Genomic DNA, 20,848 nt, shown 5'->3' on the forward strand with positions numbered 1-20,848 from the left:
TATGCATGTGCACTAGCGCTGAGATGCATCCACCTCCCACTCAGAGATATAACTTCTGGAAATTGCAGGAAAGTTGCTGGACCTCAAAGAATGGCAACATGAGTAACTCACACTCATAACACATTAACAAGGCATCTACAAAAGGCCAAAGTGGGCACAGTACTTTGTCAGGGACAGGCACCAGAAAGCAAGAACAGACTGGTGAATAGCAAGGGCACTTGGGGTGCTTGCTGATCCCCAAAACTGTCAGAGGGCAGAATCAGTAACAAGCCTGAAAGCAGCAGTCTGTGGACTTGGGATCCGTGGACTTTAGTTACAATAGTTATCCTGAAAGCTTCTGGTTGTCCTCAAACTTGACATGAAGGTACCTAGCATCTAGAGCTAGCTGTGGCTATCTAATTATCATTTGGAGCACATCTTCATGATAATTTGCACTAAATACTGGTCCAAATAAGCAACTTTGGCATTCAATTGAGCTTCATAATGTGTATCTGTGATGTTATTGTCTATTATCTGTAATAAAAAGTTGTAATACTTTTAATTAGTTACACATCCCAAGTTTACTTTTTTTCCCCCAAACATCTTTTCTTCATTCCTATAATATCCGTTTCAGAGTACCTCAAACGTGACACACTGGTGTACTGAAATCAATAAAGAGAAAGAGTGGCAGGAGATAAAGAGCTTGAAGGAAATTAAATTTGAGGAAAGAGAGTTAAATAAGCATAGCCTAGGGAAAGGGAGATGAAAGGATAAGGTAAAAGCCCCAAAACACATAAAGTGTGTCAACAACAAAAAGAAAAAGGGAGGAGGAGGAAGAAAGGCAGAGAGTCAGAACTAGAAGCAATGCTCCAAAATGGCTTGGAGGGCTGAACATGTAGACAATGCATATCAGAACAAGAGGTGGTGCTTGGCAAGTTCAGGTATAAATTCATTCTTTGAACAAAGCCACTGTTGCAAATTAGTCTATGGTTAAGACGGAAGCAAATTTCAAAGCCTGTGACCTCTAGCTCTACTACCCTCAAGAGCTTTCCTAAGCAACTGTATGTATTCTCCTATCTGCCCTCATGTCTGAAACTCCATTCTGTCAAAACTACATGTTGCCTCTTTTCTCTCTTCCTTCAAATCCCTCCCCAAGCCCAACATTTTCCATGAAGACTTCCAATGACCGTCCTTCTCCCCACCTGTCAGAGAGTAGCAGCATGGTGTATGGGACTGATTACTAGGCTTGGACAGGGGCACCCAAAATCTTATCTCTGCTCAGTCTTAGAGATCCATGAGTGACCTTAGGCAAGTCACCTATGTTTCAACCTAACCTACATCACACGGTTGTGAAAATATATTTGGCGGGGGGGCATGTGCATTAGTCCAAAGTTTTTGGAAGAAAGGTGGATAGAACATAGACTAGAAGTTCTCTTGGGTAGGGACCTGTCCATATTAATATATCACTTTATAAAATACCATGTATTGCTGGTGCTATTTGAATAAACAGTAATAGCACCAGCAGCTAGAAGACTAGATGATGAAAGAAACAAACCCAAAGCATGTTTAATTCTAGGAGAAAGGAAGAGAGGGTTTTGCCTTTCTTAGTTCAAGTCTTATGCCTAGCAGGTGTTCAAGTAACACATGGGGGGGGGGACTCCCTCGTAACTATGCAGCTGGCCATCATGCCACTTTGCCTGGTTGTTAAGCAACACCTCCACCTATCCCATCTTGGCTAATTCACTTTTATACCCACAAAATTAACCCCTAAGCTGCACACTGAATGATCCCTGCTGTTACACTTTCAACATGAATAACCCAGATCGTTGTGGAAAAGAAGCTCAGAGCACAAATCAGGGATTAAAAGTTGAAAACATGACAGGGCCAATGTGACTCTTAACACACACACACAAGTACTATCAGTTGATGGCCAACCTAAAATTAAAAACATACCCTGAGAAAGCAAGTGAACATCTCAGTGTGGTGCTGATAATGTCAAGCTTGAGTTTGACCCTCGTCTGGGACAGCTGCATATTCCTAGATTGCAGGGGTTTGGACTAGATGATCCTCAGGGTCCCTTCCAACTCAACAATTCTATGATTCTATGATGCTTCTACTTGAATTTAGCTTACAGAAGTCATGCTGCAACATTCCAAGTCTCCTGAGGATTCTTGTCTTTCTGAACAGCAAAGAGCCTCATAGCAGTTATTCTGCTCCCAGTGTTGCCATAGCAAAAGCATTTAATTATAATTTATGATTAATATAGTTGAGTGCTTGTGACCTCAGATTAGATAATAAACATTTATTGTCTCTAAATCATGGAATTCTGCTCTTGGTCTGCTGAAGATTCTTAGGACAAATAAGCACTTTCCTAATCACAATTTGGAATTCTCTACACTGCCTGCAGAAAGTCAGCCATCATGGAATGATTATGAAAAACAGTGCTGACCATATAAGTGATTAGTGCATGTCAGCTCATGCGTCTGGGGTCTTGTGCTGTCTGTGTTGGGGTCAGTCTTGAGAAGTGAGTTGAAGTCTGTGTTGCATCTTGGAATTGCTGGAGCAATGGAAAAACTTTGTACTTGTATATATCTGTATCTATATCTGCAATGCCTACAAACTGTATGTATGTACCAGTGTCTGGAACTGCTTTACTGAAGCCTTATCTTCTGCAACAGTAAACTGTTTGGACCTTAATCTGCCTCTGTGCAGTGACTGAAACTGGTGACAACTTCTGCTACGTGGGTATCTCACTGCAGATTCCCCAAAGGCATATGGGTTGCCTCTGACAAGCTGTAGTTAGCCACTGATACAGAAAAGGGGTTCAAAGAAGATAAGCTGTTTCCACATGTGCAGCCCTGTCTTGTCTTCTGTCTTCTTCCTAGCCAGCTGAGGAAAGCAAATTGGCCAACTTCAACACTGCAAGAATGTTGCAGACAAAGTCTTCACTTGTATGAATAAGAGGCAAAGCTTCTTTTTCCTCTTCCGTGTTCTTTTTTTTGGGGGGGGGGTTTCATCTGGGATTTGAACTTTAGTGCAGATTTATATGGAACAAATAATTTTTCAATAATTGTTTGGTTTTGATATCAGATTCAATTTATTAACTTCAATTCTGTTATTCCACTTTTATTAGTAAAACCTGTATCTGCAGAACATATATGAAGACATGCATAATTTATATGCACACTTAAACATGAATATCTATGTATTATCTATGTAATTATTCACATACATGTACAAGGCTCTTGGATCCCACAGCAACACAAACAGATCTCTGTGTGGTGAGTATCTGTTTATCAGTATTTCTGTATTTATATAAATGTTTTATAAGCCGGCAGAAGCACATCAAAAGAGAACTGTGAGATAGTAAAGCAGAGAGAGCACTTGGAAGAACCACTCTCAGACATTACTGGCAGAAAAGGAATACTTATGACCACCACACCACCTCACGCAAGAAACAGAAAGATTGAAGGTGTGATGAATTGCTGTAAAACCACACAACAAACATGCCCAAGCACCACCTCAACAAACATGCAAATCAGGTCTCCAAAAACCTACTGAAAGAAATCTGAGTCTTGCCAAAATAGGTACTTAAAAATGAGAGCATTTGAAGATTAAGCAGCTGTACAAAATTAGAAAACCTCATCCCAGAATCCTACAGCGAGTGCCAGAGGAAATGGGGCAAGATTAGCATATGCACTGAGAATATCTGTGGAAGCTAAAATCTCTTGCAGAGTGCCTTGTGTCTCTCTCACACATACAACTGCAGCAACTTGAAGATCACAAATGCATGGGAAAGGAAATGGTCAGAAAACAACTCTGGAAAAGGGGTCAGCAGGAGAATTCCGGTTTAATTAAGTCAAGTTAGGCTGAGCAGGATTCACACATGAAGGATTATTCCCTACAAAGCTGATGAAATGGTGGCTCTGTATAATCACCTGGCATTTCAACCTAATTTGATCATTATGCATACTATCCTGTATAACTGAAATGGAAAGCACATATATGAGAACGTGAATGTGGACTTTGAAAAGCCAAATAGGTTTTGTGTTTTACGGGATTCAGGCTGAATGCCTACTGTTCTGTATCATAATTTAATCAACACAGCGCAAAATATGTTCATCTTTGCAGTTGCCCCTCTGAATTCTGCATCATTTATAATATTTTAATGTTCTGTTTACGTTTTTTATTTCATAATTCTCCCTGGGACTGGGAACCTGCTGGGGAGATTCATACACTCACATTCAACCAAGCATGTACAGAAGCTTCTTCAGAGGATTCCCACTCAATGTCGGAAGGCCAGGAGCAGAGGCAGCAAGAGCAGGGATGTAAGGGGCAAGGCCGACATTCAAGTGCTCAGTGCTATTTTTCTAGAAAAAGAGGTGCTGGAAGTCACCATGAATGGTGTTCCCTTGTTCTCTTATAACGGCAATGGTGCCCACCTGAGAAGTGCTGGAACTCAGTTCTAGCGAGTTCTGGCTGGAAAAAACTCTGCTGCCTGTAAGGTAAAGGACCCCTGGATGGTTAAGTCCAGTCAAACTCGACTATGGGAATGTAGCACTCACCTTGCTTTTCAGGCCAAGGGATCCGGTGTTTGTCCACAGACAGCTTTCCAGGTCATGTGGCCAGAAGCCAGAGAGCATAGAAAGGCTGTTTACCTTCCTGTCGCAGCAGTACCTATTTATCTACTTGCCCTGGTATGCTTTTGAACTACTAGGTAGTCTAGTAGAACAGCTCCTTTGGGCATGTAGGAGGTCCCAGGATTAAATCCAGCATACATATCCCACACTTGGAGCAGAGCTGGACCCATGATCAGCTGCTACATGGACCAGCCAGCCATTTTGACCCATCTCTCCAAGCCACACAGCCAATTCTCCACCAGACCTACTGAGTAGCAGGCCTCCTCCATCTCCATACACTCTGGCAGCTGCACCCATCCCAGTTGTACTCCTTGTAAGGCCTGCCCCCTTGCAGCCCACAGAAACTAAGTGAGCAGGGGACGGGAGACAGCAGCACCCCTGCCTGTCCTCCTATGCTTTTTGGTCCTTGCTGGGGCCAGTCGAAGCCTGAGCCTTCTAGGTGGGGAAAGGGATCTCTGTCTACCATTTCCAGCATCAAAGAAACAACAGAATTGGCAGTCAGTGACAAGGCCTTTATTGAACAGCATCCAGGATGGAAGAGATCCATAAAGGGAAAGACATGTGTGGGGCTGCCAGCCAGTCCCTCTAGCAGGGCTCCTGTGCCTTGGGTAGTGGCTTAGCAGACAGAAGGGTAGCAGGAACAAGTGTCCCTTGTGGCACCAGCTCCACACTAGGAACACCTTCACCTCTTGCTTGACTCTCGGAGAGCTTTCAAGGTACGGGAGCCTTCCTGGGCCAAGTAGTTTGTCAACCCAACGGCAGTGTAGTTGAGAGCATCCTTCTCACTGCTGGTGGTCCTGCAAGTATTGAGCAATAGACAGCGGCTGGTATGCATAATCTTTGAACCTGGATGCACAGTAGCAATTTGTGAGAAGTGAGAGAACATTAATCATAGAAAAATAGAATCATAGTTTGTAGGGACCCTGAGGGTGATCTAGTTCAATCCCCTGCAATGCAGGAATCTCAACTAAAGCATCCATGACAGGTGGCCTCCAACCTCTGCTTAAACATTTCCAGTGGAAATGGACCACTACCTTTGGGTCCATTCCAGTCAAACTGCTCTTACCACCAGAAAGTTCTTCCCAATTTTTAGTCAGAATCTCCTTTCTTGTAACTTGAAGCCATTGGCTCAGGTCCTCCCCTGTGAAGCAGGAAAAAGCAAGCTTGCTCCATCTTCCATGTGACAGCCTTTTAGATATTTGAAGATGGCTGTCCTATCTTCCCTCTGCCTCCTCTTTTCTAGACTAATCAGGGCTTTTCATACTGTACATAAGGATGCAAATGATTATGCATCAGTTATGTTCATTTGATAAGAACCAGTAAGAGTAGGGCTAGACCTTTTCCTGGAAACTGTGTGTTCCAGAGGGCATTCAGAGAGGAATGGCAAGAGAGAGGGGAGTGTGGTGCTTATCCCCTCCCATGTTTGTGGGGTTTTTTTTGGGGGGGGGGTTACTGCAAATTCCACCTGAAAGCTGCTCATCTTTGGTTTATTCCATGGCCTGGCCGCGGGAAAACATGAAAGACTGACTGAGGGGGTCATTTCAAGAGATGAATTGGTGGGGAATGGAAGGATTATGGAACTGCCTTCCCACAGGAAGTGCCCCATTTTACCACAACAGCATTGTGATAGAAATGCCTGGTTTCTGTATGTTGCATCCCCCTCATAAGTATCTTGCCTGCTCCTCAGAGTAGACTCAAATATTCATATGGAACATCCCCTATACTTGATCAGAAGTGCATATTGTACTCCACCATGCACACTCCAAACTTGCAAACTCCTGCTGCAGCTTTATGTGTGCAACCACTTGCTGTTCTAGGAGGTTGTATAAAAGGTTTGGTGTGGCACAGAGCCTAAGAAACTCACCTACGAAACAGGAAGTCCCCGCTTTGTATCTTGCTTCTGCTATAAGGTCACTGGGTGGCTGACACAGGCAGATCCTCTATAAATGCTGATTGGATTTTTTTAATTGGGGCTTTTGTTTACTGAAATCTCATTCTGATTGTGCACACTGAGCACTTCTGAAATCCGACAACACCAGCGCAGTTCTAAAATGCATCTCCAAACAAATGCTTATTAGAGGAGAACTATTACGGCAGACGGTAGATACAGAAAATCATCCAAGATAACGCAAAGTAAAGAAATGAAAGATTGCAATGATGGCTAATCTAGCCACTTTATTTCACAACACTATTATCAGCTGCAGCAGTCATTTTAGAACACCCTAATATTTTGGAGGAAATTAAAAGGAGACATTGACTCCTATCTGTGCAAAACATCATAGTTCTGGGATCATAATAATGAAACTCTTGTCACTGTTCACAGCGTCTGTGGGGGCTTTCAGCTTGGCAGCACCATGGCAATCACTCAGTCTTGGGGGCCAATTTAGACATGACAGCAGCAGCAGCATCCTTTGAATCACGTTTCCTCTCACACACAGGTGAGGGGAGCCGAGCACTCCCCATCCTCATCTCGCCACAGAGTCAGCCATCTCTGTTCTGGCCTAGTTTTTAAAACCCTGTTGTCCTTCTGCCCTTGGTCTGCTTTCAGTATTGAGCCAGGCAGAAGAAAAGTGATAAAGCTAATGGTTCCCAAGGAGGGAAGGCAGAGGATGATTCAGCTCCTCCTTATGGGACTCTTTTAGTTGTTAAAATCGGGTGAATGCCAAGTGGCTTCAAAGTTCTGTCCCAAAGCACATATAATGCAGGGGTTGAGCAGTTCATTTTAGAGCACAGTAGCTAAAGTAACAGGGACGCGGGTGGCGCTGTGGGTAAAACCTCAGTGCCTAGGACTTGCCGATCGCATGGTCAGAGGTTCAAATCCCTGCGGCGGGGTGAGCTCCCGTCGTCCGGTCCCAGCTCCTGCCCACCTAGCAGTTCGAAAGCACCCCTAAGTGCAAGTAGATAAATAGGTACCGCTTTATAGCGGGAAGGTAAACGGCGTTTCCGTGCGCTGCGCTGGTGCTGGCTCGCCAGAGCAGCTCCATCACGCTGGCCACGTGACCCGGAAGTGTCTTCGGACAGCGCTGGCTCCCAGCCTCTTAAGCGAGATGAGCACGCAACCCCGGAGTCGGTCATGACTGGCCCGTACGGGCAGGAGTATCTTTACCTTTACCTTTTTAGCTAAAGTAACAACTTCCCTTACCCATTGCTTTCCTCTCCATAGCCCTTCACCCAGGTGGTTTTCTCCCAGGAAAATCTCACTCCTGGTATCAGTTCCCAAATGAGAGAATTATTTTCTCAGTAGATCTAATTGCAGGAAAAGAAGTCCTAGGAATCTGGCCCCTGCTTTATATTTGCTTGAGGCAAACCTGCCTGCATTTCAAGAGACAGATCCTGTCATGTCTGCTCCGGCTCTGAAACTTAGATTCATGAACTGAAGTTATGCTCTCAAATTTGTGCTTGAGTACATATGCAGTTTATTTTGCCTTCCCCCGTAGCATGCAATTTGGCTTGCTTGTTTGAATCACCTGCAGAGATGTACTGCCCTTCAGGACTAGTTCCAATTATAACCTCCCATCCACTCTTTATGTGAAAGGGACCTTTCAGCTGGCAAGAAGGAGCCACCTGCGCCCTGACAAAATGTAGACTGAGCTCATGGTGAATGCTAATTTAGCAATATTTATACAATATAAAGAAAACATATGAGATGGAGGAAGGTGTCGCATGCTTGAAGCTGATGCCCTGAGGAAGGTGGGATGACTCGCTGAAATGGATTGATAGACTAAAACACAAAAAGGATTTCAGAAGGCTATGCGGTGCCTGCTGTAAAACAAGGAGGGAGGTCAGCAGAGAGCTGTTTCTGAGGTCTTTATCATACAGGCACCGGATGGTCAGGACGGGGAGGGACCCTTATTCGTTGGGATGGGCTACCAAATTAAGTGTGGGAAATGCCATCCTTTTAATATTGGAAAGGTTAATGTTTGCTTGAAGTGTGTGCATGTGGTTACATGGTTTGCCTCTGATTCTATGGTCATATAAAAGTTTGGATATGTGCATTCATTTGAGAAGGTTGTTTTCATTTTAATGAAAGGTTGTTGTGTGTTAAAACCAGAGAGAAATCTCCCTCTTACCAAAGGGAAACTTATAAATTCATGGAATAATCCAACCATGGTGCCAATGGGAGTTTACATTGCACTGCAAATAGCAACCGAGGGGCTGATTCTGATTGGGACCTCAGCAAGGAAGGCAATGGATTAAATCCCCCTCTTCCCACAATTCCACTCCTCTCCCCACAGTGTCGGCTGTTTATTTTTAAAAATATTGTATGTCAGGACTAAAGACATGAAGAATGTTTAGTTTGACCCACAGTTGACAGCCCACTGAGCTCTCAACAAAGCAACGTTGCCAATGCAAATACGCAGCATAAAAGCTGAGGTTGAGTACAGAAGCCTTGCAATGGGAGCAATCCCCAAGAGCATTTCAGCACAGTCTTCATCCTTTTCAGCAAGCCTTGCCTGAATGGAGAGTGCAACAGCTTCACCACACGCTGCTCTGTTGCTATGGACCCTGTAAGGTGCAACAAAAGAGTTTGCTGTGAATGTGTGTTAAGATTAGAGACCAGGAGGTCGCAGACGGACTTGGGAACCCATTTGAGGGAAGTGCACTTTGATGCTGCAAGCATCAGCAATATTCAGTCACTGTAAACCACTCGTGTCATGGAGATGCCTTTAACCTCTGCGTGCCTCAAGGAGGAGTGGATCCCCAGAGTTATACCTGGCCTTTGAATATCCAGCACCTGTCAGTTTAAATTAAGAGTTGTTTCTCTTCAGTGTCTAGCAGCTATTCTAATTCAAAGCCATTCTCTCTCTCTCTCTCTCTCTCTCTCTCTCTCTCTCTCAAAAAAAGGCTCAAATTAAAAACAAGCAATTTATCTTGCTATTGAAAAAAGAGAATATTTTTTTAAAAGTTTGCAGGTTTAAGGTGAAGGAGGGAAGTTCTCTGCATGACCAGGGGTGCACCCACAATGATCAGCAAAGACTCATCAGGGTTAACAGTATACCCCATCCCCTGGTGCCCATTGCACAGCTCTTTCCCCTCTTCCCACCTCAATAAAGGCCTTTCAGGCAAACTACACCCTCCCATCTCACACTCAATGCTGCCCATATGAACAACCAACCAAACTCACACAGATATTTTGCTGCTCCTGCTTCAGAGACCATCACAGAAAGAATAATGCTTCCTTCTGCTTTAGCCTGCTGCTCACAAAGGCCAGGGAATAACAAGACAAACTGAGAGGAGAGCTTGCATCTGATTGGTGGCAAAGCTCTTCATGGTCCTGCCCTGATGCTGCGGACCTTTCAGTGCATTTCTGAGGGACTCCTGGTTGGGTAGAGTTTATTCCAAAGGAAGTAAAAAATGGAGGTCCTCTCCAAGCCACATCTATTGAAATGTAATTTCTTTCACCCCTGGAGCCAGGGGTAGGACACGGAGATGATTGTTTTTGGCTGTACTGTCCAGAGATGGTTGCTGGCCCAGGAGATTGACAGAAACAACTCCAGAGTCTCTCTTAATGTAAAGTACTGTGTTGGATATGAATGTAAGGAACCGAGAGGGAACTGGACTATAGATTTAGGGTTTAGGGAGGTCTAGAGTGGGCAGCACCCTACCTGCCCTAATGGACCAGCCTGCACCAGATAACAGCTACATAAAACTTTCCAAGATGTAATTAATATAATTGACCCAGTTAGAAAAGATACTCACCAAACAAAAGGCTGCTTGGTCAGGTGGTCTGCTCACATAGTTTCAACATGAGTACGCTGGCTTTGACTTCCTGGTCCCATGAATGATGACCACACATGTGCTGAATGTCATGTAATGTTCTGAGACAGAGAAGAATTTCTAGGAAAAAGAACACTTGATTCATACATAATACTATTGAGTATGATGAGCTGACCAAATTCATACATCAAACCAGGAGATTATGAGAGTGTTGGCTGTGGCTTGCAGTAACTCCAAGTTTTATTCTTTGCACTCCAGACATTATAGCACAGATTGATGGGGCAGCGAGGGACATGCAGCCTGACCTAACAACATTGGGGTGAGACACACCAGAGCATCGTGGGAGGAATCACAGAGGCGACAGCAGTCAGCCCTCAAGGTAACAGACAGCCTGTGCCGAAGGCTGCAGTCCTAAGCACCTTTACTAGGAACTAGTGCCAAGCAATATTTGGGTTCAGTTTTGCACTTTCCACAGCAACAGAATAATGTGCAGAGCTATTCCATCGCATTCAGTAGTTTTGTTGTATCAAAAGTTTGTCCTGCAGTTATTTCATTCGTCATTTAAAATTTATCAAAGGAAAGAGAAATTTTCAGTGAAATTCTCGTGGATGGGTACAGGGCTTATGACTCACCCGATGCACCCTAAAAAGTCCATAGCATCTTGGACTGAGCTTTTCTTCAAGTGTAAGAAGGCAGAGAGCCTGTCGACCATGAGCTACTCATTTTTAAGTGAAATCCTAACTTTTAAGGAGATCAATGCAAAAAGCATTTTCATGGTAAAAAAGAAGCACTTCTCTTAAAAATAAAGTCTGTGGATGTACTGATTTCAGAAAGTGCTACCACCCTCAGCTTCACACTGTTCAAGGGAAAATGTCATGAGGCAAGTTCCCCGCAAGGGGCTTTTTCATGTCAGGAAGCCAAGTTCAGTCTTGGACGACTCTGGGGTTGCGGCGCTCATCTCGCTCTATAGGCCGAGGGAGCCGGCGTTTGTCAGCAGACAGCTTCTGGGTCATGTGGCCAGCATGACTAAGCCATTTCTGGCGAACCAGAGCAGTGCACAGAAATGCCGTTTACCTTCCCGCCGGAGTGGTACCTATTTATCTACTTGCACTGGCGTGCTTTTGAACTGCTAGGTTGGCAGGAGCAGGGACCAAACAATGGGAGTCACGGGGATTCGAACTGCCGACCTTCTGATTGGCAAACCCTAGGCTCAGTGGTTTAGACCACAGCACCACCCGCGTCCCATTGAAGGAAGCATACAACAACATTATACAGAAATTCTAAATTGCCCTGTGTGTGTAGCTCTGCTCTTCTTTTCCCTTGGAGAAATTCATGCATGATCCAGGGGGAAATAAGCTTGTGGGGGCCATGTGTGAAAAGGCTGTCTGTGAATGAAAATGAATAACTTGCGTGTAGCTGCGAGTGTGCATGACTGAGAGGGGGCAGCACAATCGTGGCTTGGCATCAAGGAGGGGAGGGATTAATGGATTCCTGTGAGGCAGCTCTACAACACTGCTCTGTGGCATTTGGGTGATGGTGGATTGTACCAAAACTTTGTTAAGAATTGGTGGTAACTGTCTTCCTCCTCTACGTTATAAATTTGACACTTGTAGTGAAAGATTAGTGCAGAATTAGCATAGCAGCAGTAAGAAGGCTGTATTGAAGGGTCATTGTTCTTACCATGTACACATCTGAGCTCTGCATAGGAATGTCAGGGACCTGCTCTTCTGCTTGCATTTTATGACCCTTCAGTCTGATTGTGAACGCTCTCTTTCTCTCTTTCTCTCTCTCTCTCTCTCTCTCTCTCTCTCTCTCTCTCTCTCCCCACATGCTTCATACATCTGAGGAAGTAGTCTCAGGTCCAAGAAAGTTTAAACCATAATATATTTGTTAGCCTTCAAAGTTCCAGAACAACCAGAATCTTCCCATAATAGGGCTTCTACCAGTTAACCTCAAATGATTTTATGGAAAGTCTATAAAAACTATAAACGGGTGGCAACCTTGCAGAGATCTTGTAGCATTCATTATTTTGACATGAAATGTCAGTTCCACATCAGTCAATACATAGCTAACTACGTCATTAATAGTAATCGAATTAGGAAGCCACGTGACTCTGTGAAATACTCCCGTAAAATGATAGCTGCAGCTGCTTCCACATTGATTTATTTTGTGTAACTTTTGTGCAAATCAATCTGTAGAAAGACATTCGTGAACACAGCACTGTATATAATACAATGTGCTGTCTTTACTGCAGGTTTCTTGCCCATCGTAGAGTGTGTTCAGTTTTCAAGTAGTACTTTTCTTTCTTTGTAAGACAAAGTTTGTGTGAGTGCTGTTGCTGAAATCAGACTTATATTTGGCAGAATAGCAAACAATGAATGGGGCTGTTCGGCCCAGTGGTCCATTAAGAAAGCAATCTATATGAACAGTTTTGCTGCCTTCAGTTTGAAAGATTAATGCTTTCTTAGTGACTTGTGGAAAAGGATCCATTCTCCAAAGAGCTTTGTAAGTAAATATAAGAACAACAAAACCAGATGGTGTGACTCTTTGCGGACTTTGTGTTGCGGACCACATGAGCAAAGGAGCAGATCAAACCACCTTATCCCACCTCTAAAAAATATTGGGTTTAGAGCAGCACTTGGGAAGCTGTGACCTTCCAAATGTTGCTGGAGTCCAATTCCCACCAGCCCCAGCCAGCATAGGCAAAGGCCAGGGATGATGGGTCTTGTAGTCCAAAAACATCTGGAAGGCCACAGGCTCCCAGTCTCTAATTTAGGATCATGAGGTGAATAATATTGCCAGGCTGGGCCTGGAATCCACCCAGTTGCTCTTTGAACTTCAGCCATATTCATAATCTTATCCACATCCTTTGGCAATGGGTTTTCAGAGTGTAGAAAATTATTTCACTTACATCTTAATATTTAGTTTTTTCCTTAATTACCGGTATCTTTTCATGTTGGGCGGGCGGGAGGGAAAAGTGGTGGAATGTGTTTCATCTTGGGAGTTTATGCTGAAAAACTTAGAATATATGGAGGTGGGGAAAGAGTTTTTCAATGGTATAAAGGCAATCTATACAGAACAGAGAGCAAAATTGATAGTTAACAGCCTAATTACTGAAGATATAAAAATATCTAAAGGAACAAGACAAGCTTGTCCACTTTCGCCATTGTTATTTATAATGGTTCTGGAAGTCTTTTTAAATGCGATTAGACAAAATAAACAAATAAAAGGGGTGACAGTAGGTCAGAATGAGTATAAAGTTAAAGCCTTTGCCGATGATTTGGTAATGACCATTGAAGAACCAATAGAAAGTGTAAAAGAGTTATTGGATGAGATGGAACAATTTGGAAAGGTAGCCGGATTTAGACTGAATAAGAAAAAGACTAAAATGATTGTAAAAAATATGGAACAAAGTAAGATTGAAATAATGCAGCAACAAACGGAGATAGAGGTGGTGAAAAAGGTAAAATATCTGGGAATTTGGTTATCGCCCAAAAATATCGATTTGTATCAAAACAATTATATTCCGGTTTGGAAGGGAATAAAGAATGATCTGGAGGTGTGGGGTAGAATGAAATTATCCTTTTGGGGAAGAATTTCTATGATAAAGATGAGCATACTGCCAAAGATGTTATTTTTATTTCAGACTATACCCATTATAAAGGGTATAGGAATCTTTAAAGAATGACAAAGAGTGATTTCAAGGTATATCTGGCAGGGGAAGAAGCCAAGAATAAAATTTAAGTTATTGACAGATGTAAAAGAAAGAGGTGGCTTCGCCCTGCCAGATATGAAATTATATTATGAAGCAGCATGCCTATGTTGGCTAAAGGAATGGATCAAACTAGAAAATAAGGAGCTATTAGATCTTGAAGGTTTTGATAACAGATTTGGTTGGCACGCGTATTTATGGTGTGATAAGAAGAAAGTTCATAAAGGTTTTGGAAGCCACATTTTCAGGAGTTCGTTAATAGAAATATGGGATAGATACAAAAATATATTGGAACCAAAAGTCCCACATTGGCTATCTCCGCTGGAGATTATGAGTGTTAAGAAAATTAATATGAGAGGTAAATGGAGTACATATGGAGAATTGGTAATTAAAGAAGGAGGAAAATGGAAACTGAAACCATATGAACAAGTTAAAGATCATGTATATGATTGGTTGCATTATTTTCAAGTAAATGAAATGTTTAAAAAAGATCTAAAGGAAAGTGGTTATGTAGAAAAAGATTCTAAATTTCAAACAGATATAATAAACAATGAATGTAAAACTTTGTCAAAAATGTATAAGATATTGTTGGAATGGCATACGAAAGATGAAGAGGTTAAATCGGTAATGATACAATGAGCCAAAGATTTTGGGTATAATATACAATTTGATGAGTGGGAAAAACTGTGGAAAGAGAATGTAAAATTCACTGCATGTACGGCACTGAAAGAAAATGTTATGAAAATGTTTTATAGATGGTACATTACACCTGTAAAGTTAGCAAAGATGTATAAGATGTGCAACAAATGTTGGAAATGTAAAGAAAAAGAAGGAACATTCTTTCATGTGTGGTGGGAATGTAAGAAAGTGAAAAGCTTTTGGGAAATGATTTATAATGAAATGAAAAAGATGTTAAGATATACTTTTGTAAAAAAAACCAGAGGCGTTTCTTTTAGGGATTACAGGAAAGGAAATAAGAAGAAAAGACTGTAAACTCTTCCAATATGCAGTTACGGCAGCCAGAATACTGTTGGCCCAGAAATGGAAACAAGAGGAAATAGTGACGATAGAAGAATGGAGAATGAAACTGACACATTATGCGGAACTGGACAAACTAACTGGGAAAATTAGATACACCAGAGACCAAAAGTTCATCGAAGACTGGGGAAAGTTCGTAGATTATCTGAAAAATGTATGTGACGTGAATACAACGCTAGTGGGATTTCAAGAGGCACTGTAAAAACAGAGAAGTATTGTTAATAAGAAATAGATGGAGAAGGGAAGTTTAATGGCAATACGAATGAAGGGAATGTGTATTAAAGATATGAACATGGATGATTGTCAGAGACGCTGAAGGAAGTTCAAAAAGAGACAATTTGTTGAAATTTGGATAAAAATGTATAATTGTATGGAAAACTAATAAAAAAAAATTTTTTTAAAAAAAAGGAATGTGTTTCATCTGTGGCCATTCTTAGGGTTCATATTTCTCAAAGTAGACTTGCCAAAGGATAGGTCCATATGCAGAGTACATATTTGCACTGAAATCAGTCAGGCATGATAATAATCTGATTCTTTCCTTGTTTGTGTTACCTTCTTTCAAACTATTATAAAGCATACCATAATCTTTCAACACATGGAGCAGTAAGTGAAGAGATATTTATAATAATATTAAAACAAGAATGTATATTTAAAAAAGGCTTTGATTAAGTTATTTGGAAGACACATCGTTCAGTGAAAATGACTTGACTATTAATTTGACCCTTGGTTCTCAAGTATCAGGTCTGTAAAAATGAATTTAAGTACAGTGGTACCTCGGGTTACATACGCTTCAGGTTACAGACTCCGCTAACCCAGAAATAGTACCTCGGGTTAAGAACCTTGCTTCAGGATGAGAACAGAAATTGTGCTCCGGCGGTGCAGTGGCAGCGGGAGGCCCCATTAGCTAAGGTGGTGCTTCAGGTTAAGAACAGTTTCAGGTTAAGTGCAGACCTCCGGAATAAATTAAGTTCTTAACCCGAGGTACCACTGTAATCACATTTCTAAAACTCAGCAGAATGCTTTTGTAGTTGCCTAATCTGCCCCAAATATGAATCAGGGTTTCGTAATATTGCAATAGCATGACAACCATGCATTACAACGTAGATTGTGGTTTGTTTGTTTATTTTCAAATTATTTTTCCCATTCTAAACATTGGAAATATGTCCAATTGAGCTTCTTTACAAAAACGTGCTAAAAAGTACCGGCAAATGTGGCAGGCTGCTGTTTTCAACCTCCTATATTCAGCAGTACCAGTGGCTTCAAAAGGATTATTACAAATTAACTCGACTGATCAAAACTGTAACACTTCTTACAAACAGCAACTTTTTGAACTAAATGAACTGTCAGCAAACTTAAAATATTATAAATCCTGAATCCATTCAAAGACATCTGATTTGATCAAATACAGAGTGAGCATTAAAACTTTTAAGAACTCTTGTATCATAGAGTTGACATTCACAGGACACTCTGAGCTGGATCTCCCATGAACATATACCACGAAACTTCCTTAAGAACATTAACATTTTCTCTTTCAACTGCAGCTCCTCATCCTTAGTAAGAGGTCATGTGGGAGATTCCTCTGATTTTCAAAAGCAACTTTTTGGGTAGCACAGGACTGGCTGTGTCAAAGCTTCTCCCATATCCTTTAGATACACCCTCCAGCATTTCATATAAGGACCGCTGTCTCCACACACACACTTTTCTGCTAATAGATGTTCCTTTTACAAAAATTAAATGTTTAATTTTATTATGGATCTGGTTAGAATTATAGGATGCTAGAATTTTGCAGTGGATCTGATTTTAGTGATTATTGATTAGATGCAACACTAAACACATTCAGCAACTTCTTTCTTTCTTTCTTTCTTTCTTTCTTTCTTTCTTTCTTTCTTTCTTTCTTTCTTGACTATTTTCACTGGTCTGTAAACGATTGCAGACACAACTTCTCTAGAGAGCAGAGGCCGAAGCCTCAGTAACAGCAACTCTAACCCAGTTTTTGAAAAGGCATTCGCCTTCCTCAGATCTCCTCACAAGGCAAATCAGAGTAAAATAGATGAAAGGATTTACTAGGGAAATGAATTAAAATCAGGGGTCATCCTTGATATATAGGGACATTTGGAATGTAAGCTTTGGGTCCCAGCTTTATTCTGAGGAGAAAAACATGATTATATCATTTTATATCACTCCTTCACACACCCTATGCTGTTTAAAACACACAATGGATTGAGACCACTAGAGATTCCAGTCCATGTATCACTTGTGCATTTATCTGTCAGGAGGCAAAAGTTCTTTACTTCATGACCACCCTCACCCCACTTCTGAAATAATATCCTGCAATTTACTAATTTCTTGATTTAAGAAAGATATTTTACTTGTGTTTCAATTCATACACAAAAACCGGTAACTAACAGTGCTTAAAAATATTAACACTACTTCACTTGTTCACAAACGTACAAAATAATAATAATAATAATAATAATGGATTTACATTCAACAGTAAAGCTTAATGTCCACGCTAGGTAATAGTTTCATTGACATTCACATACACAAGCACAGAATAAATATTTCAGGATACTTATAAGAGCATAGAGCATACATACAGTACTTGAATTTTACATAATGAGTGATAGTTGTAGGGTTGGAAATCATAAACTCAGAGAGAAATTAAACTATAGCCCAAGGAAGTCATGAGGGAGGTAATAACACCAAGACACTGCACAGAGCCAGCAGGTGAGTCGATCTGCTTAGTGTGAGAAAGGGTCTGCTTCAGCTTCCTCTGACAAAAAATTGTTTACAAATGTCGTGTATTCAAAGTGCAGAATAAGTAATGCAAAAAGAGAAAGAGAATATCTTGTATTTCTTAATGCATGCAAGAGGCAGTCTCCCCCCAAAACCAGTGACCTGACAGAATAAAGCTGTGATTGGCAGATATAATACAGATGTTTCAGGCAAATTTTTCTAAAGCACTTCAATAGCAGCAATTATATTTTCTAATGGCTGTAAATTTACTTCAGTCTGGGTTAAAGGAATCCTATTTCTTCCTCATTTACAGCTACTTTCCCTTTATAAATAGAGATATCAAATCACAAACAGCATAGATAAGATTTTCTTTTTTGTCCTTACTTTTGCATATGTGTTATGGAAATACTCTGACCTTTCAGAGACATTATGTGCAAAAGAATGTTAAATAGAGTGGAAACAAGGACATAAAGGAAACATCACAGTCAGTTACATTCCTGAGATGTCAACCTTCCCTTCCCTTGTTAAACTCCGAGGACATGTCTGCACAGTGGTTTCAAAAGGCATTGGATGTTCCCCGGAAGGACACCCAACTCCCTGCGGTTCATGCATGCCAAGGCCTGGGTAGCAGGACCAGTTCTGTCTACACAGCTGGATACAAAATGTGAACAAAGGAATCTCCACTCCTCAAGGTTCCTCTTCAGTTTGTTTGGTGGTTTGTTTGTTTGTTGTTGTTGTTTTGAGAGGGGGGGTTCCCCATGCTCCCTGTTTATCGCGGGAGCACTGAGCCAGGAGTGTGGGCAGTTGCTGTGTAGACGTTCCCTGAGGGACATCCTTGCTAGGAGAACAAAAGGCCTTATTGTGGCAATACGGCCAATGGCTTGGAAGAAGATATACTTCATGGTATAGAGTTATCTGAGTGAGTCTTCCTTTTTTTGCTGGAGTGTGTATATAAAATATATAAAAGCTCCAGCATACTACACACTAGCTCTTGTAGATTATGAAAAATCTAATTGCAAATTTTAAGATAGTTCCCCAGGCCGCATAGCATTGCACATTAATTTCACAAGGAACTTCACTTGTTTGTGTTTTGGAACGCTTCTTGTGTCGTATTAATCTGATCTTGCATCACCTAGCTGATAATCAGCACACAAAAGTTTCCAATCAGGTACAGGGTGCACAATACCAAAAATGTTTAAGTCCCCCTCCCACCCCCACCCCCCGTAAGTATCATCAGGACAGGATCACAGGAACCACAATGCAAAGAGTCCAACCTCGCACTGGCTGTATTGTGAAGAGTCTCCTTTTCAGCGTAGGAGAAAAGAAACTTGTGTCTGCTTTTTAGATTCTGAAAACAAGCCAGAGTGGAGAAAAAGAGTTAACACCAGGCTTAATAAAGCTTTCAAGACAAAACTGTTAAGCAATCTAGACAGACATTGTGAATTCCCTGTGGATTTCTGAAGTCTTGCACATACAGGAAATTGGCTAACAGTAGGAAGAAGTTGGGAGTTGCTACATAGGAGAGATCTTCCAAGATTACAAAAATTGGCTAAGTAGATTGTTCAGTATAAACCCCTCACTGGTCACTGTTGTCAGTGGTGCTGTTGCCCTTTTCTTTTTTCTCCTGAGCTTTGTTCCCCTTCTTCTTTTTCTTCTTTTTCTTGCTCTCCTCCTTCTTGCCAAAGGTTATGAAGTCACTTTTGTCAGTTTGGCTGTTTGGCGGATCCTGACGGATGGAGATGATTGCAGGAGATCCTGGGATAATGAATTTGTCTGGCAACTCACCGGGACCAGGCTGCTTGGAGTTGCCAGGTCCATATTTAAAGGTCCAACTGTTGCTGTTCACGCCAGCTCCCACTGGAGGGGACACCTCGCCAGCCTCTGGTTCTGTGGGGGGGGGGGGGATAAAAGTGAACAACAAACCCTTAGTATTGCAATTAAAGTTCTGCAGATAGGTACCATGCAACTGGGATTTTCTCAAAGACCTGGCTCACAGGTAAAGCTAAGGCAAACCATGGTTTTGCACAAATGTGAGATCCTGAGAGATCCTGGAGGGGACGTTGGGACCACTTTAATCTTCCTCTGATCTGTGGCTGAGAGATATGCCATGGTTTGGCTTAATACATCATCCAAACTTAGGCTCATGGTTTGCCTTGCTCTGGACAAACCACAAGCTGTAACCACAGTTTGCTTTACAGTTCATGGTTTGTCTGAAGAAGCCAAATCACAAGCCTGGGTTGGGATAACACACCAAGGCAAATCGTGGCTTAGCAGGACCAGAGAAGGAATAAAATGGCCCTGACCTCCTTTCTGGGAGCCCGCATGCTCGTGTGTTCATCCTAAGCCATAGTTTTGTATTAGAATTATAAGTGAACTGGGTAACAGCATACAGACTTCTCTGCAAACGGGGTCTGTCTTCTCTATTTAATTTAAATAAATATATTATGTTGCTTAGTGCTCTTTCAAAGCACTGGAAAAAGAAAACCACAGGGCATTGAAATGCCAAGTCATTACAAGGGATGCATTGCAAGTTCAATATAATTTGGGGGTGACAATATTTCAGTGTATTAAATAGCTACAAATGTTTGAGGACCTATTCTTATCATACGACATCTTCACAACTGGAATATTGCATACAAATCATATATTAGCAGGACTCATAGGTATCCACTGAATTTCATATTGAATGCAAATTAAAACAAGCCTGATCCTGATCACATTCCCTCTCCCCATGGCTACTATTGACATAACCCGCAAATCATAAAAAATAAGCTTATTAAATGCCCTCACCCCATTTCATGTATGGTCTATTTTGACCCTAAGGATTGCGTCCTAAATGTGTTAACTAGTGAATAAGTCCCACTGAACAGAAGTGTGACTTACTTCTGAGTAAACATGCATGGATACTTTAACTAATGGGTGGGTTGGTTATTCTGCATAGGCTGCAAGGAAATGAATTTGCTCAGATCACTGTGTCCAACTAGGAAACTGTAAAGCACAATTTTTTTCTGGAGTCTGGTGCAAG

General features: G+C 41.7%; 1 protein-coding gene across 7 annotated transcripts in view; it reads right to left on the bottom strand.

Annotated features, from left to right (window-relative positions):
* Positions 1–16,197: 16,197 nt before the first annotated feature.
* The window catches only part of LOC308481889 (protocadherin alpha-C2-like), a 171,739-nt gene continuing 167,088 nt past the window's right edge, over positions 16,198–20,848 (bottom strand). For 6 of the 7 annotated variants that reach the window (XM_081014692.1, XM_081014693.1, XM_081014689.1 and 3 more), the window contains exon 4: positions 16,198–19,710. In XM_081014692.1, the coding sequence (XP_080870818.1) occupies positions 19,400–19,710 (311 nt within the window). In that variant the 3' untranslated portion in view covers positions 16,198–19,399. The remainder of the gene's footprint in view (positions 19,711–20,848) is intronic. The other variant, XM_081014691.1, reaches the window with a different exon arrangement.

The sequence above is a fragment of the Podarcis pityusensis genome, assembly GCF_964106645.2.
Source record: "Podarcis pityusensis genome assembly, chromosome: 7".
Taxonomy (NCBI): domain Eukaryota; kingdom Metazoa; phylum Chordata; class Lepidosauria; order Squamata; family Lacertidae; genus Podarcis; species Podarcis pityusensis.